General features: G+C 43.5%; 1 protein-coding gene across 17 annotated transcripts in view; it reads right to left on the reverse strand.

Annotated features, from left to right (window-relative positions):
• LOC112227456 (eyes absent homolog 1-like) overlaps positions 1-27421 on the reverse strand; it is a 143808-nt gene that overhangs the window by 82398 nt on the left and 33989 nt on the right. For 11 of the 17 annotated variants that reach the window (XM_042308843.1, XM_042308857.1, XM_042308850.1 and 8 more), the window contains 5 exons: positions 25888-26010; positions 10240-10322; positions 8715-8994; positions 7508-7650; positions 1515-1598 (listed from right to left, as the gene is read on the reverse strand). In XM_042308843.1, coding sequence (XP_042164777.1) covers positions 1515-1598; positions 7508-7650; positions 8715-8994; positions 10240-10322; positions 25888-26010 — 713 coding nt within the window. The remainder of the gene's footprint in view (positions 1-1514; positions 1599-7507; positions 7651-8714; positions 8995-10239; positions 10323-25887; positions 26011-27421) is intronic. The other 6 variants (XM_042308856.1, XM_042308854.1, XM_042308852.1 and 3 more) reach the window with 2 other exon arrangements.

Consider the following 27421-nt stretch of genomic DNA (forward strand, 5'->3'; position numbering starts at 1 on the left):
ATGAGGAGAACTAGGATGAGAAGAACTAGGATGAGGAGAACTAGGATGAGAAGAACTAGGATGAGAAGAACTAGGATGAGAAGAACTAGGATGAGGAGAACTAGGATGAGAAGAACTAGGATGAGGAGAACTAGGATGAGAAGAACTAGGATGAGAAGAACTAGGATGAGGAGAACTAGGATGAGGAGAACTAGGATGAGAAGAACTAGGATGAGGAGAACTAGGATGAGAAGAACTAGGATAAGGAGAACTAGGATGAGAAGAACTAGGATGAGAAGAACTAGGATGAGAAGAACTAGGATGAGGAGAACTAGGATGAGGAGAACTAGGATGAGGAGAACTAGGATGAGAAGAACTAGGATGAGGAGAACTAGGATGAGAAGAACTAGGATGAGAAGAACTAGGATGAGAAGAACTAGGATGAGGAGAACTAGGATGAGGCAATAGACATCCACAGAACACCTTTCTTTCTGTGCCCCCTAGCTACATGGAGCCTAACCTATCCCTCATTACAGGGCTACGTCCCAAATGGCACCCTATTGCCTATGTAGTGCACTACTTTGGACCAGAGCCCCAGTCTCAAATGGCACCCTATTGCCTACATAGTGCACTCATTTGGACCAGAGCCCTGAGGCAATCTGTTCCTTATTCAGTACACTACTTATTTTTTACACTACTTTTGACTAGCACCCAATGGGCCCTGGTCTAAAGTATTGCACTATATAGGGAATAGGGTGCCATAGGGCTCTGGTCTAAAGTAGTGCACTATATAGGGAATAGGGTGCCATAGGGCCCTGGTCTAAAGTATTGCACTATATAGGGAATAGGGTGCCATAGGGCTCTGGTCTAAAGTAGTGCACTATATAGGGAATAGGGTGCCATAGGGCCCTCATGCACAGCTCCCACAGAGTTGCAACAGCTGCAGGACAAGTCAGAAACACCTCCAGGCCTCATTGGGCTTATTAAAAAAACATACAATTATCTGTACATTGAGTTCCGTTTCCATTTCTCTCTCTCCACACTACCACGTTCTCTGTTCAAACACACACTTAGGTGTGTAAGCACACGCACACACACTCACTCACTCTCTCACACACTCACTCACTCACTCACTCACTCACACACTCACTCACTCACTCACTCACTCACTCACTCACTCACTCACTCACTCACTCACTCACTCACTCACTCACTCACTCACTCACTCACACACTCACACACACACACAGACACACTCACACACACACACAGACACACGCTAAGACAGACACAGACAGACACACAAACTAACAGACACACACTCAAAACAAATATCTCTGTCTATTTCTTCTCTTTGAATATTGATGTGCTTTTAGTTAGAAAAAGATCTGCTACTGCTGGGGTCTGTATGTCTTTCTCTCTCTCTCTCTCTGTGTGTGTGTGTGTGTGTGTGCTTACGTGCGTGCGTGTGTGTGTGTGTTCGCGTGCGTTTGTGTGTGTTCGCTTCCACTTGACGTTAGAGTGAAGTCACTCACCCGGCCGTATCTGTTAGCGTAAGACCCTGTGAGCAAGGAATGGAAAACGATGATGGTCTCATCCAGGTCCCAGATGAACACTCGCTGGAGAGAGAGAGAGAGAGAGAGAGAGAGAGAGAGAGAGAGAGAGAGAGAGAGAGAGAGAGAGAGAGAGAGAGAGAGAGAGAGAGAGAGAGAGAGAGAGAGAGAGAGAGAGAGAGAGAGAGCAAGAGAGAGAGAGAGAGAGACAGAGAGACAGGAAAGGGGGGAGGGGCAAAATCAATGGTCGCACTCTGTACCTTGCAATTTGATCTCCCCTGCTCATCCATCCATCCATCCACCCCCTGCCCTTTACATTAGCCCGATCAATAGTGACTAATTAATTAATTAACTAGATATGTTAACATGCTGTAATGTCACCGTCAGAATGGGGTGAGTTGAACTTAATTTATATCTTATTAAAAACTCATTATAACTCCTTAATAGTTATAATCATATAATCATTATAACTCATTAATAACTCATTATGCAACCCCCCCCATCTAGTCCTTAACATGTTAGTTTGACATATGGGTGGGCTGGTGTCTATATGAACTTCACATACACAGTTAATCACCCATATGGATGGGCTGGTGTCTATATGAACTTCACATACACAGTTAATCACCCATATGGATGGGCTGGTGTCTATATGAACTTCACATACACAGTTAATCACCCATATGGATGGGCTGGTGTCTATATGAACTTCACATACACAGTTAATCACCCATATGGATGGGCTGGTGTCTATATGAACTTCACATACACAGTTAATCACCCATATGTTATTACATAATCATGGGCAGACTTTCCTAACATATGGCAAACATTTGACATTCATATAGTTACCCATACAGTTACCCATACAGTTACCCATACAGTTACCCATACAGTTAAACATACAGTTACCCCTACAGTTACCCATACAGTTACCCATACAGTTAAACATACAGTTACCCCTACAGTTACCCATACAGTTACCCATACAGTTAAACATACAGTTACCCCTACAGTTACCCATACAGTTACCCATACAGTTAAACATACAGTTACCCTACAGTTACCCATACAGTTACCCATACAGTTACCCATATAGTTACCCATACAGTTACCCATACAGTTACCCAGTTATAGTTACCCATACAGTTACCCATACAGTTACCCAGTTATAGTTTACCCATACAGTTACCCATATAGTTACCCATACAGTTACCCATACAGTTACCCATACAGTTACCCATATAGTTACCCATACAGTTACCCATACAGTTACCCATACAGTTACCCATACAATTATAGTGACATTACAAGCAGTTATCTACAGTACCTTGCAAAAGTATTCAGACCTCAATGATATGTGGGTTTCAAATAATTTAAAAAATCAACAATATACACAAAATACTCTATAATGTCAAAGTGAAAGAAAAATTTTAACATTTTCAAAGATTAATACAAACTAAATAAGTAAAATATACTCGTTGCATAAGTACTTAGCACCCTCGGAGTCAATAAATGTTAGAATCACCTTTACCAGTGATTACATCTGTGAGTCTTCTTCTATACGAGCTTTACACACGTGGTTTATGAAATATTTGGCCATTATTATTTTCTAAATTCTTCAAGCTCGGCCAATATTTTGGGGATCATGGCTAGACAGCAATTTTCAAATTTTACCATATATTTTCAAGCAGATTTAAGTCAAAACTGTAACTTGGCCACTGCTTGGTAAGCAACTCCAGTGTATATTTGGCCTTGTGTTTTAGGTTATTATCCTGCTGAAAAGGTGAATTCATCTCTCTGTGTCTGGTGTAAAGCAGACTGAAGTAGGTTTTCCTCTAGGATTGTGACTGTGCTTAGCTCCACCCCATTTCTTTTTATCCTGAAAAACTCCTCAGTATCTGCCTATGTCAAGCATACCCATACCATGATGCAGCTACCACTGTTAAAAAATAAGTACGCAGTTACTCACTGATGTGTTACTCTAAGATTTGCCCCAAACATCAGGCTTTGCATTCTGACCAAAAAGTGTATTAGTTGGCTGTTTTTATTTTTGTTCAGTATTACTTCAGTGCCTCAATGCATGTTTTGGATGATTTGTATTATGTATATTCATGTCCTTCTTTTTACTCTTATCATTTAGGTCGTTATTGTGGATTAACTACAATGTTGTTGATCCATCCACCATCTAGTTTTCTCCCATTCAAAGCCATTTGAACTCTGTAGCTGTTATAGAATCACCAGTGACATCGTGGTAACATCCCTGAGCAGTTTCCTTCCTGTCCTGCAGCTCTGTTCAGAAGGACGACCGTATCTTCGACGTGTGTCTGGGCGGTTTAATAAACAATCCCACAGTGTAATTATTAACTTTGACCCATGATTGAAGAGATATTCTACGTCTGATTTGTTATCGTGACCCCATCTACCAATCACTGCCCTTCTCTATGAAGTCATATTTGACCTCTGAACTCATTTAAACTTGCCTAAACAAAGGAGTTGAATACTTATGCAACGACTGTATTTTAAGTTATGCGTGTTTTACTCATTTTATTATTTTGTGTCAATTGTTGACAAGTAAAAAAACGACAATGAAATCCATTTTAATCCCCACTTTGTAACACAATGAAATGCGAACCAGCCCAAAAGGGTCTGAATACTTCCTGAAGGCACCGTATCTCTGGTCTAAAGTAGTGCACTATATAGGGAATAGGGTGCCATAGGGCTCTGGTCTAAAGTAGTGCACTATATAGGGAATAGGGCTCTGGTCTAAAGTAGTGCACTATATAGGGAATAGGGCTCTGGTCTAAAGTAGTGCACTATATAGGGAATAGGGCTCTGGTCTAAAGTAGTGTACTATATAGGGAATAGGGCTCTGGTCTAAAGTAGTGTACTATATAGGGAATAGGGCTCTGGTCTAAAGTAGTGTACTATATAGGGAATAGGGTGCCATAGGGCTCTGGTCTAAAGTAGTGCACTATATAGGGAATAGGGTGCCATAGGGCTCTGGTCTAAAGTAGTGCACTATATAGGGAATAGGGCTCTGGTCTAAAGTAGTGTACTATATAGGGAATAGGGTGCCATAGGGTTCTGGTCTAAAGTAGTGCACTATATAGGGAATAGGGTGCCATAGGGCTCTGGTCTAAAGTAGTGCACTATATAGGGAATAGGGTGCCATAGGGCTCTGGTCTGAAGTAGTGCACTATATAGGGAATAGGGTGCCATAGGGTTCTGGTCTAAAGTAGTGCACTATATAGGGAATAGGGTGCCATAGGGCTCTGGTCTAAAGTAGTGCACTATATAGGGAATAGGGTGCCATAGGGCTCTGGTCTAAAGTAGTGCACTATATAGGGAATAGGGTGCCATAGGGTTCTGGTCTAAAGTAGTGCACTATAAAGGGAATAGGGTGCCATAGGGTTCTGGTCTAAAGTAGTGCACTATAAAGGGAATAGGGTGCCATAGGGTTCTGGTCTAAAGTAGTACACTATATAGGGAATAGGGTGCCATAAGGTTCTGGTCTAAAGTAGTGCACTTTATAGGGAATAGGGTGCCATAGGGTTCTGGTCTAAAGTAGTGCACTATATAGGGAATAGGGTGCCATAGGGTTCTGGTCTAAAGTAGTGCACTATATAGGGAATAGGGCTCTGGTCTAAAGTAGTGCACTATATAGGGAATAGGGTGCCATAGGGTTCTGGTCTAAAGTAGTGCACTATATAGGGAATAGGGTGCCATAGGGTTCTGGTCTAAAGTAGTATACTATATAGGGAATAGGGTGCCATAAGGTTCTGGTCTAAAGTAGTGCACTATATAGGGAATAGGGTGCCATAGGGTTCTGGTCTAAAGTAGTGCACTATATAGGGAATAGGGTGCCATAGGGTTCTGGTCTAAAGTAGTGCACTATATAGGGAATAGGGCTCTGGTCTAAAGTAGTGCACTATATAGGGAATAGGGTGCCATAGGGTTCTGGCCTAAAGTAGTGCACTATATAGGGAATAGGGTGCCATAGGGTTCTGGCCTAAAGTAGTGCACTATATAGGGAATAGGGCTCTGGTCTAAAGTAGTGCACTATATAGGGAATAGGGCTCTGGTCTAAAGTAGTGCACTATATAGGGAATAGGGTGCCATAGGGTTCTGGTCTAAAGTAGTGCACTATATAGGGAATAGGGCTCTGGTCTAAAGTAGTGCACTATATAGGGAATAGCGCTCTGGTCTAAAGTAGTGCACTATATAGGGAATAGGGTGCCATAGGGTTCTGGTCTAAAGTAGTGCACTATATAGGGAATAGGGCTCTGGTCTAAAGTAGTGCACTATATAGGGAATAGGGCTCTGGTCTAAAGTAGTGCACTATATAGGGAATAGGGCTCTGGTCTAAAGTAGTGCACTACATAGGGAATAGGGCTCTGGTCTAAAGTAGTGTACTATATAGGGAATAGGGCTCTGGTCTAAAGTAGTGCACTATATAGGGAATAGGGCTCTGGTCTAAAGTAGTGCACTATATAGGGAATAGGGCTCTGGTCTAAAGTAGTGTACTATATAGGGAATAGGGCTCTGGTCTAAAGTAGTGCACTATATAGGGAATAGGGCTCTGGTCTAAAGTAGTGCACTATATAGGGAATAGGGCTCTGGTCTAAAGTAGTGTACTATATAGGGAATAGGGCTCTGGTCTAAAGTAGTGTACTATATAGGGAATAGGGCTCTGGTCTAAAGTAGTGCACTATATAGGGAATAGGGCTCTGGTCTAAAGTAGTGTACTATATAGGGAATAGGGCTCTGGTCTAAAGTAGTGTACTATATAGGGAATAGGGCTCTGGTCTAAAGTAGTGCACTATATAGGGAATAGGGCTCTGGTCTAAAAGTGTACTATATAGGGAATAGGGCTCTGGTCTAAAGTAGTGCACTATATAGGGAATAGGGCTCTGGTCTAAAGTAGTGTACTATATAGGGAATAGGGCTCTGGTCTAAAGTAGTGTACTATATAGGGAATAGGGCTCTGGTCTAAAGTAGTGCACTATATAGGGAATAGGGCTCTGGTCTAAAGTAGTGTACTATATAGGGAATAGGGCTCTGGTCTAAAGTAGTGCACTATATAGGGAATAGGGCTCTGGTCTAAAGTAGTGTACTATATAGGGAATAGGGCTCTGGTCTAAAGTAGTGTACTATATAGGGAATAGGGCTCTGGTCTATAGTAGTGCACTATATAGGGAATAGGGCTCTGGTCTAAAGTAGTGCACTATATAGGAATAGGGCTCTGGTCTATAGTAGTGCACTATATAGGGAATAGGGCTCTGGTCTAAAGTAGTGCACTATATAGGAATAGGGCTCTGGTCTAAAGTAGTGTACTATATAGGGAATAGGGCTCTGGTCTAAAGTAGTGTACTATATAGGGAATAGGGCTCTGGTCTAAAGTAGTGTACTATATAGGGAATAGGGCTCTGGTCTAAAGTAGTGTACTACATAGGGAATAGGGCTCTGGTCTAAAGTAGTGTACTACATAGGGAATAGGGCTCTGGTCTAAAGTAGTGTACTACATAGGGAATAGGGTTCTGGTCTAAAGTAGTGTACTACATAGGGAATAGGGTGCCTCAGAGGAGGCTCCAGTCACGTGTTTTTTTGGAGTATACCATCATCTCACTATTGAAACAAAATCGATAGTCGATAAGAACAACAATAAAATATATATAAATGGTTAATCATTTTTTGTGTAGAAGTGTTTTCCTTTCATTGGCATTCATAAGTGCACTTAAGTCACCATTGAAAATAAATGTTATAGTCAATAAACATCTCAGTAATCAATAATAAGTTAAGGATCCAAAAGAGAGTTGAGTTTTGTTCATGTGTGTGATGTGTTAACCTTGGTGTGGCATTGGGGGTAATTGGATTAGTCTACTGTGCCTCAGACAGGGTGAGGCTGTCTGTCGCCAAGGTAACGCACACACACACACACACACACGCACACACACACACACACAGTCACTCACCTCAAGGTCAGAGTCAGGCGGTGGTGAAGGGTTGTTGTTCCTTCTCCCTCGGCCACGTGACTTTCCATCCGAGGCACGCCGCAATCGATCCGATTCTGAATCTTTAATGGGCGTTGATGGACTGTGGATGGTACTGTAATCTCCTGGGTGGGGGGTGGGGGAGGGGGGGGGGTGGGGGGTGGGGGGTGGAAAAAGGAGAAGAACAAGAGATTGTTTTAAATAAAGAGGAGGAAATGATGTCTCTCTTTCACCTTTAGAATTGAGGAGAGTGGAGGGAGCTGTTGTCAGCAACATTTTTGATCGTAAAGTGTGTGTGTGTGTGTGTGTGTGTGTGCGTGCCTGTGTGTGTGTGTGTTTGTGTGCGTGCCCGTGTGTGTGTGTGTGTGTGTGTGTGTGTGTGTGTGTGTGTGTGTGTGTGTGTGTGTGTGTGGTGGTTAAGAGCGTTGGACTAGTAACCGAAAGGTTTCAAGATCGAATCCCTGAGCTGACAAGGTAAAAATCTGTCGTTCTGCTCCTGAACAAGGCAGCTAACCCACTGTTCCTAGGTCGTCATTGTAAATAAGAATTTGTTCTTAAACTGACTTGCCTACTTAAATAAACGTCAAATAATAAAAAATTTAAAAAGTGTGTTAAATAATGACAACTAGACGATAACTACATTCAAACTATTTCTGTTGTAAGGTTTCCGGAGTGTCAGACAGACAGAACAGAGATAATAACGTCAGTGTTCTATGTTCTATGTGTTCTATGTGTTCTATGTGTTCTATGTGTTCTATTTTCAGATAATCTTTAGCTGTAACCCCCCCCCCCCTCCTCTTATCTTATTTCACTTGATGGGATGATGATGTCATCAGAGTTCTATTGTCAGAAGGAGCCTTTAATGTGATTCCTATTAAAGGGGAGAGACGTTCCTCTAAAAACTACTCTCTGCAGTTAAGTCATATTTTCTATGATAATGCTATTTCCTTAAAGTGCTATGCTAACAAAGGGTGGGTTAAGAATGGAAAGGAGGGGTAACAGCAATTTAAAAACAGTTATCCCCCCCACCCCCACAAAAAATGTGAATTTATATTTCTTCAATAATACCAGTTTCTAGATTTTCTTTTGGGTGGCAATTGGAGGGGAAACATTGACTATAACAAATTGAAAACAATTATCACAATATTACAGTTTATTTTATTTACAAAAAAAAAACTGTAATGGTTACCATAATGAGTGGCCCTGGCATCATAGCCACCCCCTCCAGAGCCTTCTGATCCTGGGGATGGAGGGTGGGTGGCCTGGGGGGCCTGGGGCCTACCTGCTGGGGGGTCCGTGAGGGCCTGGCTGGTCAGGGCGCTCGGGGGCTCCTGGAGGGTGTAGGTGGCTGTGGTGGAGGGGGTGGTGGGACTGGTGTTGTTGCTGGTCATATAGGGGGAGGTGTAGGGAGAACTGTTGTAATACTGGGAGTACTGGCCCTGGCCGAACGCTGGGTAGCTTGGGTAGTCCTGGAGGGGGAGAGGGGAGGATGGATGGATGGAGAGAGACGAAGGAGAGAGAGAACGAGAGAGAGAGCGAGAGAGAGAGAACGAGAGAGAGCGAGAGAACGAGAGCGAGAGAACGAGAGAGAGAGAACGAGAGAGAGAGAGAGAGAGAGAACGAGAGAGAGGGAGAGAACGAGAGAGAGCGAGAGAATGAGAGAACGAGAAAAGAGAGAGAGAGAGAGAGAGAACGAGAGAGAGAGACAGGAGAGAGAACAAGAGAGAGCGAGAGAGCGAGCAAATGAGAAAGAGAGAGAGAGAGAGAGAGAGAGAGAGAGAGAGAGAGAGAGAGAGAGAGAGAGAGAGAGAGAGAGAGAGAGAGAGAGAGAGAGAGACAGAGAGAGAGAGAAAGAGACAGAGAGAGAGACAGGAGAGAGAGAGAGAGACAGAGAGAGAGAGAGAGAGAGAGAGAGAGAGAGAGAGAGAGACAGAGAGAGAGACAGAGAGAGAGAGACAGAGAGAGAGAGACAGGAGAGAGAGAGAGACAGGAGAGAGAGAGACATAGAGAGAGAGAGAGAGAGAGAGAGAGAGAGAGAGACATAGAGAGAGAGAGAGACAGAGAGAGAGAGAGAGACATAGAGAGAGAGAGAGAGAGAGATAGAGAGAGATAGGGGGGGTAAGTAATACTTTACAGTCCAGATTCCAAAACATAAATACAAACATATGTCTGTTGTGTCCTACATCTGGACAGCGATCTGTCTTGGTCTTTTTTTGGCTCGCATCTTTTAAAAATTATTTCCTATTCCCTACGTAGTACATTACTTCTGGCCAAGGCTCCGGTCAAAAGGAGTGTACTTTATAGGAACACAGAGTGCCATTTGGGACCTGACCCATTTCGTCTGTGCCAGGAGTAAGGGATTTTCCCTGTCCACAACACTACAGGCGTAATGAGGGATTACTGCATGATTCATGTGACGTGGATCAATTGGAACTCAACTGTATCATACATTATGTCAAACATGTCAAGTGTGTCAAATGGCACCACTATTTCTTGTACAGTAGTGCACTTCTACCCTGTGGGCTCTGGTCACGATTAGTGCACTGTAGGGAACATGCGTGTTATTTGGGATACACTCCAAGGTTCCCAGGATCTTATATATATATATAACAAAAAAAGAGTACAGTACCTCATCTTAATATAAACCCAACGATGATAAACATCTTCTATAGGCTATCAGAATGAAGAGATGCTACCGTAGAAGACATTGGTACCTGCTGTGTACTGTTGAAGCCGGTTGAGTTCGTGAGGGCGTTGCTTCCTGCGTACAGTCCTGACGTGGTTGTGAACGTGCCACCTAGAGAGGACAGGGGAAACACACGGTTATCACTAAGGAGTTGTACATATCACCTAGAGAGGACAGGGGCTAACACGGTTATCACTAAGGAGTTGTACATATCACCTAGAGAGGACAGGGGCTAACACGGTTATCACTAAGGAGTTGTACATATCACCTAGAGAGGACAGGGGCTAACACGGTTATCACTAAGGAGTTGTACATATCACCTAGAGAGGACAGGGGATAACACGGTTATCACTAAGGAGTTGTACATATCACCTAGAGAGGACAGGGGCTAACACGGTTATCACTAAGGAGTTGTACATATCACCTAGAGAGGACAGGGGCTAACACGGTTATCACTAAGGAGTTGTACATATCACCTAGAGAGGACAGGGGATAACACGGTTATCACTAAGGAGTTGTACATATCACCTAGAGAGGACAGGGGAAACACACGGTTATCACTAAGGAGTTGTACATATCACCTAGAGAGGACAGGGGATAACACGGTTATCACTAAGGAGTTGTACATATCACCTAGAGAGGACAGGGGATAACACGGTTATCACTAAGGAGTTGTACATATCACCTAGAGAGGACAGGGGATAACACGGTTATCACTAAGGAGTTGTACATATCACCTAGAGAGGACAGGGGATAACACGGTTATCACTAAGGAGTTGTACATATCACCTAGAGAGGACAGGGGCTAACACGGTTATCACTAAGGAGTTGTACATATCACCTAGAGAGGACAGGGGCTAACACGGTTATCACTAAGGAGTTGTACATATCACCTAGAGAGGACAGGGGCTAACACGGTTATCACTAAGGAGTTGTACATATCACCTAGAGAGGACAGGGGATAACACGGTTATCACTAAGGAGTTGTACATATCACCTAGAGAGGACAGGGGAAACACACGGTTATCACTAAGGAGTTGTACATATCACCTAGAGAGGACAGGGGATAACACGGTTATCACTAAGGAGTTGTACATATCACCTAGAGAGGACAGGGGATAACACGGTTATCACTAAGGAGTTGTACATATCACCTAGAGAGGACAGGGGATAACACGGTTATCACTAAGGAGTTGTACATATCACCTAGAGAGGACAGGGGATAACACGGTTATCACTAAGGAGTTGTACATATCACTTATAAACTCAATGACTTCGTATGCTATATGATAATGTATGATATATGATATCTGCCTTTTTCAGGGGCAGAACCACATATTTTTGACCTAGTCAGCTTGGGGATTCGAGTATGGTATATGATAGTGTATGGTATATGATAGTGTATGGTATATGATAGTGTATGGTGTATGATAGTGTATGGTATATGATAGTGTATGGTGTATGATAGTGTATGGTATATGATAGTGTATGGTATATGATAGTGTATGGTATATGATAGTGCATGGTATATGATAGTGTATGGTATATGATAGTGTATGGTGTATGATAGTGTATGGTGTATGATAGTGTATGGTATATGATAGTGTATGGTATATGATAGTGTATGGTATATGATAGTGTATGGTATATGATAGTGTATGGTGTATGATAGTGTATGGTATATGATAGTGTATGGTATATGATAGTGTATGGTGTATGATAGTGTATGGTATATGATAGTGTATGGTATATGATAGTGTATGGTATATGATAGTGTATGGTATATGATAGTGTATGGTATATGATAGTGTATGGTGTATGATAGTGTATGGTATATGATAGTGTATGGTATATGATAGTGTATGGTATATGATAGTGTATGGTATATGATAGTGTATGGTATATGATAGTGCATGGTATATGATAGTGTATGGTATATGATAGTGTATGGTATATGATAGTGTATGGTGTATGATAGTGTATGGTATATGATAGTGTATGGTATATGATAGTGTATGGTATATGATAGTGTATGGTATATGATAGTGTATGGTGATATGATAGTGTATGGTATGATATGATAGTGTATGATAGTGTATATGATAGTGATATGGTATATGATAGTGTATGGTGTATGATAGTGTATGGTGTATGATAGTGTATGGTATATGATAGTGTATGGTATATGATAGTGTATGGTATATGATAGTGTATGGTGTATGATAGTGTATGGTGTATGATAGTGTATGTGTATATGATAGTGTATGGTATATGATAGTGTATGGTATATGATAGTGTATGGTATATGATAGTGTATGGTATATGATAGTGTATGGTGTATGATAGTGTATGGTGTATGATAGTGTATGGTGTATGATAGTGTATGGTATATGATAGTGTATGGTATATGATAGTGTATGGTGTATGATAGTGTATGGTGTATGATAGTGTATGGTGTATGATAGTGTATGGTATATGATAGTGTATGGTATATGATAGTGTATGGTATATGATAGTGTATGGTGTATGATAGTGTATGGTATATGATAGTGTATGGTATATGATAGTGTATGGTATATGATAGTGTATGGTATATGATAGTGTATGGTGTATGATAGTGTATGGTGTATGATAGTGTATGGTATATGATAGTGTATGGTATATGATAGTGTATGGTATATGATAGTGTATGGTGTATGATAGTGTATGGTATATGATAGTGTATGGTATATGATAGTGTATGGTGTATGATAGTGTATGGTGTATGATAGTGTATGGTATATGATAGTGTATGGTATATGATAGTGCATGGTATATGATAGTGTATGGTATATGATAGTGTATGGTATATGATAGTGCATGGTATATGATAGTGTATGGTATATGATAGTGCATGGTATATGATAGTGTATGGTATTTGTCATGTTGGTTATGGCACATTATAACACTGAAATAGAAACATTTCCACAGAGAAAATAAACGGATTACCAAATTTTCAACAAAAAAGGACAAAACTGAGAGAGAAATACATTTTGTGGACCAATGATTTCAGGTAGCCAACAGTGAGGTGTAGAGAAAGAAACGGAGAGAGAGAGAGAGAGAGAAGGAGAGAGAGACAGCGAGAGAGAGACAGAGAGAGAGAGAGAGAGACAGAGAGAGAGAGAGAGAGAGACAGAGAGAGAGAGAGAGAGAGAGAGAGAGAGACAGAGAGAGAGAGAGATAGACACAGAGAGAGAGAGAGAGAGAGAGAGAGAGAGAGAGAGAGAGAGACAGACCGAGGAGAGAGAGAGAGAGAGAGAGAGAGAGAGAGACAGAGAGAGAGAGAGACAGAGAGAGAGAGAGAGACAGAGAGAGAGAGAGAGACAGAGAGAGAGAGAGAGAGAGAGAGAGAGAGAGAGACAGAAAGAGAGACAGAGACAGAGAGAGAGAGACAGAGAGAGAGAGAGAGAGAGAGAGAGAGAGAGACAGAGAGAGAGAGAGAGACAGAGAAGAGAGAGACAGAGACAGAGAGAGAGAGACAGAGAGAGAGAGAGACAGAGAGAGAGAGAGACAGAGGGAGAGAGAGAGAGAGAGGCTCTCTCAGGTGTCTCAGAGCCTCCCTCTCTGCTAAACACTCAGGCTGTTGTGTTGGGGCTACTGAAGGGTGGAGGAGTGGGGGAGGAAGGGGAGAGAGAAGGGGAGGTGCGGGAAGAAGGGGGAGGGAGGGGGGGGGGGTTAGGCTACAGGAGTACTTCATGAATATGTAGAATCTGTCTTCTCTTCACTGCTTTACAATAACCAACTCGAGGGCCAATTCATTCACCAAGGAAGAGCTGATTGGATCTAATAAGACAGGCTGGGGTTGATGATGACCTGAGAGAGAAAAAGGGATGGAAAGAGGAGAGGACAGGAGGAGAGGCCCTTGGGCATGACTCTTCTCTTCTCTTCTCCCCCTTTATAGCTACCAACTACCTAGCTATCATCCCTTCATGAGAGCTATAGCTACCAACTACCAAGCTATCATCCATTCATGAGATTTATAGCTACCAACTACCAAGCTATCATCTATTCATGAGAGCTATTGCGACCAACTACTAACCTATCATTCAACCAAACCCTTCCCTCCCTCTTCATCTTCCTCCTCATCCTTAGTGAAAATGAAGGAGGGGTATATTCATTTCCTGTCCCAAATGAACAGCTTCGTTCCAGGAGACAATCAGAGGAGGGTAGATTAATTTACTGCTGCTAATGAACAGCAGGGGTTGTGGGCAGGGGGTGGGGGCAGGGGGAGCAGGGGTGGTGGACAGGGGGGCAGGGGTTGTGGGCAGGGGGGGGTGAGTCTGAGTAGCCCCCACTGCTGCTAAACACTGATCGTAAACAAAATGCTCTTAGACGATAAAGACACATACTGTATCCTCCCCCCCCAGCTATCAGATCTAGACACATCAGATGTATACATTCTGTTCTCCCTCTCTCTCTCTCAAAGGGCTTCATCGGCATGGGAAACATGTGTTTACATCGCCAGAGCAAGTGGAATGGATAAACTAAGGTGAAATAAACTATTAGGAGTGAACATTAAATACCACATTCACTCAAGTTCCAAAATAATAAAGACATTTAAAATGTCATATTATGTATATATACAGCGTTGTAACGATGTGCAAATAGTCAAAATAAAAAAAGGGAAATTAGATTAACATAAATATGGGTTGTACAGTGCCTTGCGAAAGTATTCGGCCCCCTTGAACTTTGCGACCTTTTGCCACATTTCAGGCTTCAAACATAAAGATATAAAACTGTATTTTTTTGTGAAGAATCAACAACAAGTGGGACACAATCATGAAGTGGAACGACATTTATTGGATATTTAAAACTTTTTTATGGAGAGCATTTGTGAACAGCAGTTTTCAGTTCTTTCCACAGATTCTCGATTGGATTCAGGTCTGGACTTTGACTTGGCCATTCTAACACCTGGATATGTTTATTTTTGAACCATTCCATTGTAGATTTTGCTTTATGTTTTGGATCATTGTCTTGTTGGAAGACAAATCTCCTTCCCAGTCTCAGGTCTTTTGCAGACTCCATCAGGTTTTCTTCCAGAATGGTCCTGTATTTGGCTCCATCCATCTTCCCATCAATTTTAACCATCTTCCCTGTCCCTGCTGAAGAAAAGCAGGCCCAAACCATGATGCTGCCACCACCATGATGCTGCTGTTTGACAGTGGGGATGATGTGTTCAGGGTGATGAGCTGTGTTGCTTTTACGCCAAACATAACGTTTTGCATTGTTGCCAAAAAGTTCAATTTTGGTTTCATCTGACCAGAGCACCTTCTTCCACATGTTTGGTGTGTCTCCCAGGTGGCTTGTGGCAAACTTTAAACAACACTTTTTATGGATATCTTTAAGAAATGGCTTTCTTCTTGCCACTCTTCCATAAAGGCCAGATTTGTGCAATATACGACTGATTGTTGTCCTATGGACAGAGTCTCCCACCTCAGCTGTAGATCTCTGCAGTTCATCCAGAGTGATCATGGGCCTCTTGGCTGCATCTAGGGTTAGGGTTAGGCACTGTATTTATACTGGTGTTCGTTCTTCACTGGTTGCCCTTTTCTTGTGGCAACAGGTCACAAATCTAAAATATCTAAAATAGAAATGGGAGTTTATCAACATTGGATTTGTTTGGGGTAGTGGGGGCTGTGGGGGTAATGGGGTTGTGTGGGGTAATGGGGGCTGTGTGGGGTAATGGGGGCTGTGTGGGGTAATGGGGGCTGTGTGGGGTAATAGGGGCTGTGTGGGGTAGTGGGTGTTGGTGGGGTAGTGGTGTTGGTGGGGCGGGTAGTAGAACGTGGATGATTAGGTGATAGTATGAGGGCCAAGATTGGGAATTTAGCCAGGGCACCAGGGTTAACACCCCTACTCTTCTGATAAGTACGAAGGGATCTTTAGTGACCACATAGAGTCAGGACACCCATTTAACATCCAATCCGAAAGATGACACCATACACAGGGCAGTGGAGGGGTTGATGGGATGGGTAGTGGGGGGGGTTGCCTGCTGTTCCCGGGGTGGTATGTTTGATCCCCCTCTCCTTCTACCTCCCCCTGTCCTGCTCCAGTTATCTCACTCAAGACCAGACACCATCCCTGCCGCCACACCTCCCTCCCATCCGTCCTTACCACCCCCTCCTGCCTTCTGGCCCCACCAATTGGAATCCATTAGTTCTGGTTGATCAGTCCCCTAGCCAAGGGCCATGTCTATCATCACAATATTTGCAGCAGAAGTTTGTATGCCCCAATTGGGACCAGACTATCATGTCCAGATGGGTTTTCCATTAAAAGGCAGAGTAGAGTAACTGCAGGCAGGAGCACACTGGACAACAGCTAACACACACGCACGCACACACACACACACACACACACACACACACACACACACACACACACACACACACACACACACACACACACACACACACACACACACACACACACACACACACACACACACACACACACACACACACACACACACACACACACACACACACACACACACACACACACACACGTAGGGAAAACAACATATGGTCTATGTACGGGTGGCATAAATTGGGAAATGAGGGAAAGGAACGGACTGGGTATATGCAAATAAAAAAAAATACACGTTATTTGGGTCGACTGTAGTGTTTTTGGGGCCTGTAGTGTTTTTTTGGGGAAAGTAGTGTTTTTTTAGGGACTGTAGTGTTTTTTGGGGACTGTAGTGTTTTTGGGGACTGTAGTGTTTTTTGGGGGACTGGAGTGTTTTGGGGGACTGGAGTGTTTTTTTAGGGACTGTAGTGTTTTTTTGGTCGACTGTAGTGTTTTTAGGGACTGTAGTGTTTTTGGGGGATTGTAGTGTTTTTCGGTCGACTGTAGTGTTTTTGGGGACTGTGGTGTTTTTTTGGGGACTGTAGTGTTTTTTGGGAGACTGTAGTGTTTTTGGGGGGGACTGTAGTGTTTTTGGGGGACTGTAGTGTTTTTTGGGGGGACTGTAAGTGTTTTTTTGGGGACTGTAGTGTTTTTTTGCAGCATTACTGTTGTATTTAATAGATTGTTTTTTAAAATTGTATTTTTACATATAATACTATATAAGTATAAGGTATACTATTCTACAGTATACTACAACATTATTTAGTAAGTACTACACCCGATCAAGGGACTCTACTGTGTGTAGTATAGTATTCTACAGTATACAACAATTTACTACAGTATTCTGTAGTAAGTACTAAAGTATTCCATAGTATTATTTTATTCATTTGATCACACTGTGACAGAACATCATATCACCGTGTCACTAAAATTCACCTAATTATAAACACTCTCTGTCTTTAACAGATAGAAGACTGAACAAACAAGATAAAGCTCTCATCAACTTGACTTAACAATGAAGTAGCCATATTATTCACAGCTACACACAAATGTATATATATATAGGCTGGTTCAAAGGACCCCAAAGGGAAACCCTATTAGAGACACTAGTAGAGACCCTAGTAGAGACCCTAGTAGAGACCCTAGTAGAGACACTAGTAGAGACACTAGTAGAGATACTAGTGGAAACCCTATTAGATACACTAGTAGAGACACTAGTAGAGACACTAGAGGAGACACTAGTAGAGACACTAGTAGAGACCCTAGTAGGGACCTAGTAGAGACACTAGTAGAGACCCTATTAGAGACCCTATTAGAGACACTAGTAGAGACCCTAATGGAGACCCTAGTAGAGACACTAGTAGAGACACTAGTAGAGACCCTAGTAGAGACACTAGTAGAGAAACTAGTAGAGACACTAGTAGAGACACTAGTAGAGAAACTAGTAGAGACCTAGTAGAGACACTAGTAGATACCCTAGTAGATACACTATTAGAGACACTAGTAGAGACACTAGTAGAGACCCTAGTAGGGACCCTAGTAGAGACACTAGTAGAGACCCTATTAGAGACCCTAGTAGAGACCCTAGTAGAGACCCTAGTAGAGACCCTAGTATAGACCCTAGTAGAGACTCTAGAGGAGACACTAGTAGAGACCCAAGTAGAGACACTAGTAGAGACCCTATTAGAGACACTAGTAGAGACACTAGTAGAGACACTAGTAGAGAAACTAGTAGAGACACTAGTAGAGACACTAGTAGAGACCCTAGTAGAGACACTAGTAGATACCCTAGTAGATACACTATTAGAGACCCTAGTAGAGACAGTATTAGATACACTAGTAGATAAACTAGTAGAGATACTAGTAGAGACCCTAGTAGATACACTATTAGAGGCCCTAGTAGAGACACTATTAGATACACTAGTAGAGACACTAGTAGAGACCCTAGTAGAGACACTAGTAGAGACACTTAGAGACACTAATAGAGACCCTAGTAGAGACACTAGTAGAGACCCTATTAGAGCCCCTGTTAGAGCCCCTATTAGAGACACTAGTAGAGACCCTATTAGAAACCCTAGTAGAGACACCAGAAGAGACTCTATTAAAGACCCTAGTAGAGACACTAGAAGAGACCCTAATGGAGACCCTATTAGAGACACGAGTAAAGACCCTAGTAGAGACACTAGTAGAGGCCCTAGTAGAGACACTAGTAGAGACCCTAGTAGATACACTATTAGAGACCCTAGTAGAGACACTATTAGATACACTAGTAGAGACACTAGTGGAAATAGTAGAGACACTAGTAGAGACACTAGTAGAGACACTAGTAGAGACACTAGAAGAGACACTAGTAGAGGCACTAGTAGAGACCCTAGTAGAGACACTAGAAGAGACACTAGTAGAGACCCTAGTAGAGACACTAGTAGAGACACTAGTAGAGACCCTATTAGAGACACTAGTAGATACCCTAGTAGATACACTATTAGAGACACTAGTAGAGACCCTATTAGAGACACTAGTAGAGACACTAGTAGAGACACTAGTAGAGACCCTAGTAGAGAACCTAGTAGAGACACTAGTAGAGACCCTATTAGAGACACTAGTAGAGACACTAGTAGAGACCCTAGTAGAGACCCTAGTAGAGAACCTAGTAGAGACACTAGTAGAGACCCTATTAGAGACACTAGTAGAGACACTAGTAGAGACCCTAGTAGAGACCCTAGTAGAGAACCTAGTAGAGACATTAGAGGAGACACTAGTAGAGACCCTATTAGAGACACTAGTAGAGACACTAGTAGAGACCCTAATGGAGCACCTATTAGAGACCCAATTAGAGACACTAGTAGAGACCCTAGTAGAGACCCTAGTAGAGACACTAGAGGAGACACTAGAGGAGACACTAGTAGAGACACTAGTAGAGACACTAGTAGAGACCCTAATGGAAACCCAAATAGAGACCCTAGTAGAGACACTAGAAGAGACACTAGTAGAGACACTAGTAGAGACCCTATTAGAGACACTAGTAGAGACACTAGTAGAGACACTAGTAGAGACACTAGTAGAGACACTAGTAGAGACACTATTAGAGACCCTAGTAGAGACACTAGTAGAGACACTAGTAGAGACACTAGTAGAGATAGTAGAGACACTATTAGAGGCCCTATTAGAGACACTAGTAGAGACCCTATTAGAGACACTAGTAGAGACACTAGTAGAGACACTTGTGGAGACCCTAGAAGAGACACAATTAGAGACCCTATTAGAGACACTAGTAGAGACACTATTAGAGACCTAGTAGAGACACTAGTAGAGACACTATTAGAGACCCTAGTAGAGACACTATTAGAGACCCTAGTAGAGACACTATTAGAGACCTAATGGAGACCCTAGTAGAGAAACTTGTAGAGACACTATTAGAGACCCTAGTAGAGACACTAGTAGAGACCCTATTAGAGACCCTATTAGAGCCCCTGTTGTTAGAGACCCTATTAGAGACCCTAGTAGAGACACTAGAAGAGACCCTATTAGAGACCCTAGTAGAGACACTAGAATAGACTCTATTAGAGACCCTAGTAGAGACACTAGTAGAGACACTAGTAGATACACTATTAGAGGCCCTAGTAGAGACACTATTAGATACACTAGTAGAGACACTAGTAGAGACCCTAGTAGAGACACTAGTAGAGACACTTAGAGACACTAATAGAGACCCTAGTAGAGACACTAGTAGAGACCCTATTAGAGCCCCTGTTAGAGCCCCTATTAGAGACACTAGTAGAGACCCTATTAGAAACCCTAGTAGAGACACTAGAAGAGACTCTATTAAAGACCCTAGTAGAGACACTAGAAGAGACCCTAATGGAGACCCTATTAGAGACACGAGTAAAGACCCTAGTAGAGACACTAGTAGAGGCCCTAGTAGAGACACTAGTAGAGACCCTAGTAGATACACTATTAGAGACCCTAGTAGAGACACTATTAGATACACTAGTAGAGACACTAGTGGAAATAGTAGAGACACTAGTAGAGACACTAGTAGAGACACTAGTAGAGACACTAGAAGAGACACTAGTAGAGGCACTAGTAGAGACCCTAGTAGAGACACTAGTAGAGACACTAGTAGAGACCCTAGTAGAGACACTAGTAGATACCCTAGTAGATACACTATTAGAGACACTAGGAGAGACCCTATTAGAGACACTAGTAGAGACACTAGTAGAGACACTAGTAGAGACCCTAGTAGAAAGAGACACTAGTAGAGACCCTATTAGAGACACTAGTAGAGACACTAGTAGAGACCTAGTAGAGACCTAGTAGAGAACCTAGTAGAGACACTAGTAGAGACCCTATTAGAGACACTAGTAGAGACACTAGTAGAGACCCTAGTAGAGACCCTAGTAGAGAACCTAGTAGAGACATTAGAGGAGACACTAGTAGAGACCCTATTAGAGACACTAGTAGAGACACTAGTAGAGACCCTAATGGAGCACCTATTAGAGACCCAATTAGAGACACTAGTAGAGACCCTAGTAGAGACCCTAGTAGAGACACTAGAGGAGACACTAGAGGAGACACTAGTAGAGACACTAGTAGAGACACTAGTAGAGACCCTAATGGAAACCCAAATAGAGACCCTAGTAGAGACACTAGAAGAGACACTAGTAGAGACACTAGTAGAGACACTAGTAGAGACACTAGTAGAGACACTAGTAGAGACACTAGTAGAGACACTACTAGAGACTATAGTAGAGACACTATTAGAGACCCTAGTAGAGACACTAGTAGAGACACTAGTAGAGACACTAGTAGAGATAGTAGAGACACTATTAGAGGCCCTATTAGAGACACTAGTAGAGACCCTATTAGAGACACTAGTAGAGACACTAGTAGAGACACTAGTGGAGACCCTAGAAGAGACACAATTAGAGACCCTATTAGAGACACTAGTAGAGACACTATTAGAGACCCTAGTAGAGACACTAGTAGAGACACTATTAGAGACCATAGTAGAGACACTATTAGAGACCCTAGTAGAGACACTATTAGAGACCCTAATGGAGACCCTAGTAGAGAAACTTGTAGAGACACTATTAGAGACCCTAGTAGAGACACTAGTAGAGACCCTATTAGAGACCCTATTAGAGCCCCTGTTGTTAGAGACCCTATTAGAGACCCTAGTAGAGACACTAGAAGAGACCCTATTAGAGACCCTAGTAGAGACACTAGAAGAGACTCTATTAGAGACCCTAGTAGAGACACTAGTAGAGACACTAGTAGATACACTAGTAGAGACCCTATTAGAGAACCTAGTAGAGACACTAGAAGAGACCCTAATGGACACCCTATTAGAGACACGAGTAAAGACCCTAGTAGAGACACTAGTAGAGACCCTAGTAGAGACACTAGTAGAGACCCTGGTAGATACACTATTAGAGACCCTAGCAGAGACACTATTAGATACACTAGTAGAGATACTAGTGGAAATAGTAGAGACACTAGTAGAGACACTAGTACAGACACTAGTAGAGACACTAGAAGAGACACTAGTAGAGACCTTATTAGAGACCCTAGTAGAGACCTAGTAGAGACCTAGTAGAGACCCTAGTAGAGACCCTAGTAGAGACTCTAGAGGAGACACTAGTAGAGACCCAAGTAGAGACACTAGTAGAGACCCTATTAGAGACACTAGTAGAGACACTAGTAGAGTCCCTAGTAGAGACACTAGAAGAGACATTAGTAGAGACACTATTAGAGACACTAGTAGAGACACTACTAGAGACTATAGTAGAGACACTATTAGAGACCCTAGTAGATACACTAGTAGAGACACTAGTGGCGACACTACTAGAGACCCTAGTAGAGAGAGAAACAGAGAGAGAGGGGGAGAAAGAGTAATACCGTCATTGTGGCCAGGAAACTAGCCCCTTCTATATCTCTCTCTCTCTCGCTCCCTCCTCTCTCTCTCTCTCTCTCTCTCTCTCTCTCTCTCTCACTCTCTCTCAAGGCTGTAGAGCTGTACAGCAGAGAGTCGGCAGACAGGCAGGCATGTAGTATTTGGTTTAGAGGTGTGGAAAAGAGGCTTCCCCTGACCGCTCCACACATCTGCTGTTGTTTTGGCCTTATTTATTGTGAGATGCTCTGGAGGTTTTTCAACAACATGTGGAGATGTTTCTACTTTCACACGTTATTCAGTGGAGACACAAAGCTTACAGCCAGAGCTGATACACTGCCTTCAGAAACTATTCATATCTCTTGACTTATTACACATTTTGTTGTGTTACAGCCTGAATCCAAACTTTTCTCACCAAGCTACACACAATACCCTATAATGACAGCACAATAACCCCATAATGACATCACAATAACCTCATAATGACATCACAATAACCCCATAATGACATCACAATAACCCCATAATGACAAAGTGAAAACAGGTTCTTAGAAATGCTTGCAAATGTATTGAAAATGAATACAGATATACACACTCCTGAGTGAATACTCTGTAGAGCACGTTTGGCAGCAATTACAACTGTGTGTCTTTCTAGGTATAATTTTTTTTAAATCTTCAAGCTTCTGTCAGATTGGTTGTTGATCATTGCTAGACAACCATTTTCAGTTCTTGCTACAGACTTTCAAGTAAATTGAATCCTTATGAGCTTATTGACGCGTCTGTGTCTCAATCCAAGTAAACATAATCAAAAAAATCCCCCCCCATCAAAATCAGTCAGTTTAAGCTGGAGATCTCTGCATGGGCCGAGTCTCAATCCAAGTAAACATAATCAAAAGATCCCCCCATCAAAATCAGTCAGTTTAAGCTGGAGATCTCTGCATGGGCCGAGTCTCAATCCAATGCAGCTGAAGGTGGATGAGTTACAGCGGTGTTTGTCAGACCATGAGACGGTCTTCTCACATAAAAAAAATGTCTGATGGCGTACGAAAACACTTTATAGAAAGATTAAATAGAGATTTAGCAAGGCTGAGGTTAGCCAGGCTGTTAGGCTACAGTTAGCTCTGGTTAGCCAGGCTGTTAGGCTACAGTTAGCTCTGGTTAGCCAGGCTGATAGGCTACAGTTAGCTCTGGTTAGCCAGGCTGATAGGCTACAGTTAGCTCTGGTTAGCCAGGCTGTTAGGCCACAGTTAGCTCTGGTTGGCCAGGCTGTTAGGCTACAGTTAGCTCTGGTTAGCCAGGCTGTTAGGCTACAGTTAGCTCTGGTTAGCCAGGCTGTTAGGCTACAGTTAGCTCTGGTTAGCCAGGCTGTTAGGCTACAGTTAGCTCTGGTTAGCCAGGCTGTTAGGCTACAGTTAGCTCTGGTTAGCCAGGCTGTTAGCAGTTAGCTCTGGTTAGCCAGGCTGTTAGGCTACAGTTAGCTCTGGTTAGCCAGGCTGTTTAGGCTAGCCAGTTAGCTCTGGTTAGCCAGGCTGTTAGGGTTAGCCAGGCTGTTAGCTACAGTTAGCTCTGGTTAGCCAGGCTGTTAGGCTACAGTTAGCTCTGGTTAGCCAGGCTGTTAGGCTACAGTTAGCTCTGGTTAGCCAGGCTGTTAGGCTACAGTTAGCTCTGGTTAGCCAGGCTGTTAGGCTACAGTTAGCTCTGGTTAGCCAGGCTGTTAGGCTACAGTTAGCTCTGGTTAGCCAGGCTGTTAGGCTACAGTTAGCTCTGGTTAGCCAGGCTGTTAGGCTACAGTTAGCTCTGGTTAGCCAGGCTGTTAGGCCACAGTTAGCTCTGGTTAGCCAGGCTGTTAGGCTACAGTTAGCTCTGGTTAGCCAGGCTGTTAGGCCACAGTTAGCTCTGGTTGGCCAGGCTGTTAGGCTACAGTTAGCTCTGGTTAGCCAGGCTGATAGGCTACAGTTAGCTCTGGTTAGCCAGGTTTATAGGCTACAGTTAGCTCTGGTTAGCCAGGCTGATAGGCTACAGTTAGCTCTGGTTAGCCAGGCTGTTAGGCTACAGTTAGCTCTGGTTAGCCAGGCTGATAGGCTACAGTTAGCTCTGGTTAGCCAGTTTTATAGGCTACAGTTAGCTCTGGTTAGCCAGGCTGATAGGCTACAGTTAGCTCTGGTTAGCCAGGCTAGGAGAGGAGGTGGGAAGGTGAGTTAAGGAGGAGGAGAGGAGGTTAGGAGAGGAGGTGAGGTGAGGAGAGGAGAGGATATAATGAGAGGGGGAAAGGAGAGTAGGTGAGGTGAAGAGTTGAGGAGAGGTGAGGAGGTGAGGAGAGAAATTGAGGACAGGAGGTAAGGAGAGGAATTGAGGAGTGTAGAGGAAGAGAGGAGTTGAGGAGGTGAGGAGAGGAGGTGAGGTGAGGAGGTGAGGAAAGGAGGTGAGGAGAGGAGAGGAAGATCGGAGAGGAGAGAAGGATCGGAGGTGAGAAGAGGAGGTGTGGAAAGGTGAGGAGAGGAGGTGAGGAGAGGAGGTGAGGAGAGGAATTGAGGATAGGAGTTGAGGAGAGGAATTGAGGAGTGGAGAGGAGGTGAGGAGTTGAGGAGAGGAGGTGAGGAGAGGAGGTGTGGAATAGAGTTGAGGAGAGGAGGTGAGGAGAGGAGGTGTGGAATAGAGGTGAGCAGAGGAGGTGTGAAGAGGAGGTGAGGAGAGGAGGTGTGGAATAGAGGTGAGCAGAGGAGGTGTGAAGAGGAGGTGAGGAGAGGAGGTGAGGAGAGGAGTTGAGAATCGGAGGTGAGGAGAGGAGGTGTGGAATAGAGTTGAGGAGAGGAGGTGAGGAGAGGAAGTGAGGAGAGGAGGTGAGGAGAGGAGTTGAGGAGAGGAGGTGAGGAGAGGAGGTGAGGAGAGGAGTTGAGGAGAGGAGGTGAGGAGTTGAGGAGAGGAGGTGTGGAATAGAGTTGAGGAGAGGAGGTGAGAAGAGGAGTTGAGGAGAGGAGGTGAGGAGTTGAGGAGAGGAGGTGTGGAATAGAGTTGAGGAGAGGAGGTGAGGAGAGGAGGTGAGGAGAGGAGTTGAGGATCGGAGGTGAGGAGAGGAGGCGAGGAGGTGAGGAGTGGAATTGTGGAGAGGAGGTGAGGAAAGGAGTTGATGAGAGGTGTTGAGGAGAGGAGTTGAGGAACGGAGATGGGGAGAGGCGGTGAGGAGAGGAGTTGAGGAACGGAGATGGGGAGAGGCGGTGAGGAGAAGAGAGGAGGCGAGGAGATGGGGAGAGGAGTTGAGGAACGGAGGTGAGGAGAGGAGAGGCGGCGATGAGAGGAAAGTGAACGAAGAAGCGATGAAAGGAGGTGAGGAATTGAGGAAACGTGAGAGGAGACAAATATGAGGAGATTACAGTACACTATATGATTATCTTTGTTCCTCACCTTGCATTTGATAGCTGTATGGAGCCTGGCCCGTCTGAGGGGTGGTGAATCCTGAGCTGTAGCTGAGGAAGCCTGTCTGTCCTGGGGATTGGGACTGGCTCAGTCCCCCCTCTGTCTTTATGCCTGCCCATAATGAATCTGAATCAGTTAGTGACACTACGTCGGTTCGATGCACACACAATTCACTGCTGTCAGACTCTAAGCCAAAAAGCAATTGAGTATTTTATTAAATGCTAATAAATATAGTAAATATAGTACTAATTTTCTATATTAGTATTTTTTATTTTTATCTTTGATAACTTGATGATTTTAATAGTAGTTAATGTGTTTTAACAATTTTGCTAGTAAGTATTACAACTGCTTCACTGATACAGTAATTTATCCACACTGTGGAATCAACGGTAGTTTGGTGGTTTAAAAATGAACAGATTTAATTTATACAACACTTATGACGTACATGTTTTATTTATGAACCTTTATTTAAACATGTCAGTTATGAACAAATTATTATTTAAAATGACGGTCTACCACCGCCCTACGGGACTCCTAATCACGGCAGGTAATGACACAGCCTGGAATCAAACCAGGGTCTGTAGTGACGCCTCTAGCACCTAGATGCTGTGCCCTTAGACCACTGTGATACAGCCTGGAATCAAACCAGGGTCTGTAGTGACGCCTCTAGCACCTAGATGCTGTGCCCTTAGACCACTGTGATACAGCCTGGAATCAAACCAGGGTCTGTAGTGACGCCTCTAGCACCTAGATGCAGTGCCCTTAGACCACTGTGATACAGCCTGGAATCAAACCAGGGTCTGTAGTGACGCCTCTAGCACTGAGATGCAGTGCCTTAGACCGCTGTGATACAGCCTGGAATCTAACCAGGGTCTGTAGTGACGCCTCTAGCACTGAGATGCAGTGCCTTAGACCGCTGTGATACAGCCTGGAATCTAACCAGGGTCTGTAGTGACGCCTCTAGCACTGAGATGCAGTGCCCTTAGACCACTGTGATACAGCCTGGAATCTAACCAGGGTCTGTAGTGACGCCTCTAGCACTGAGATGCAGTGCCCTTAGACCACTGTGATACAGCCTGGAATCAAACCAGGGTCTGTAGTGACGCCTCTAGCACTGAGATGCAGTGCCTTAGACCGCTGCGCCACTCGAGAGCTCACATAGTAAAGCTGTACTTTTAAATGTCTGAAAGATGGACGATATCTAAGTAATAAAAACAGAACGCACTTGTTTGTTATTAGTAAACGGCGCTTCGCTGATGTGGATCAGGCCCAACATATTTCCTACGCTACGGCACGTTTGTTAGCTACTCGCTACCACTCGAACAAACACGGTGTGTGTCTCTCAAGTGGCACCCTATTCCCTATATAGTACACTACTTTAGACCAGAACCCAATGGGACCCTATTCCATATATAGTGCACTACTTTAGACCAGAACCCTATGGGCCCCTATTCCATATATAGTGCACTACTTTAGACCAGAATCCTATGGGGCCCTATGGGGCCCTATTCCCTATATAGTG

The sequence above is a fragment of the Oncorhynchus tshawytscha genome, linkage group LG29, assembly GCF_018296145.1.
Source record: "Oncorhynchus tshawytscha isolate Ot180627B linkage group LG29, Otsh_v2.0, whole genome shotgun sequence".
NCBI classification, from domain to species: Eukaryota; Metazoa; Chordata; class Actinopteri; order Salmoniformes; family Salmonidae; genus Oncorhynchus; species Oncorhynchus tshawytscha.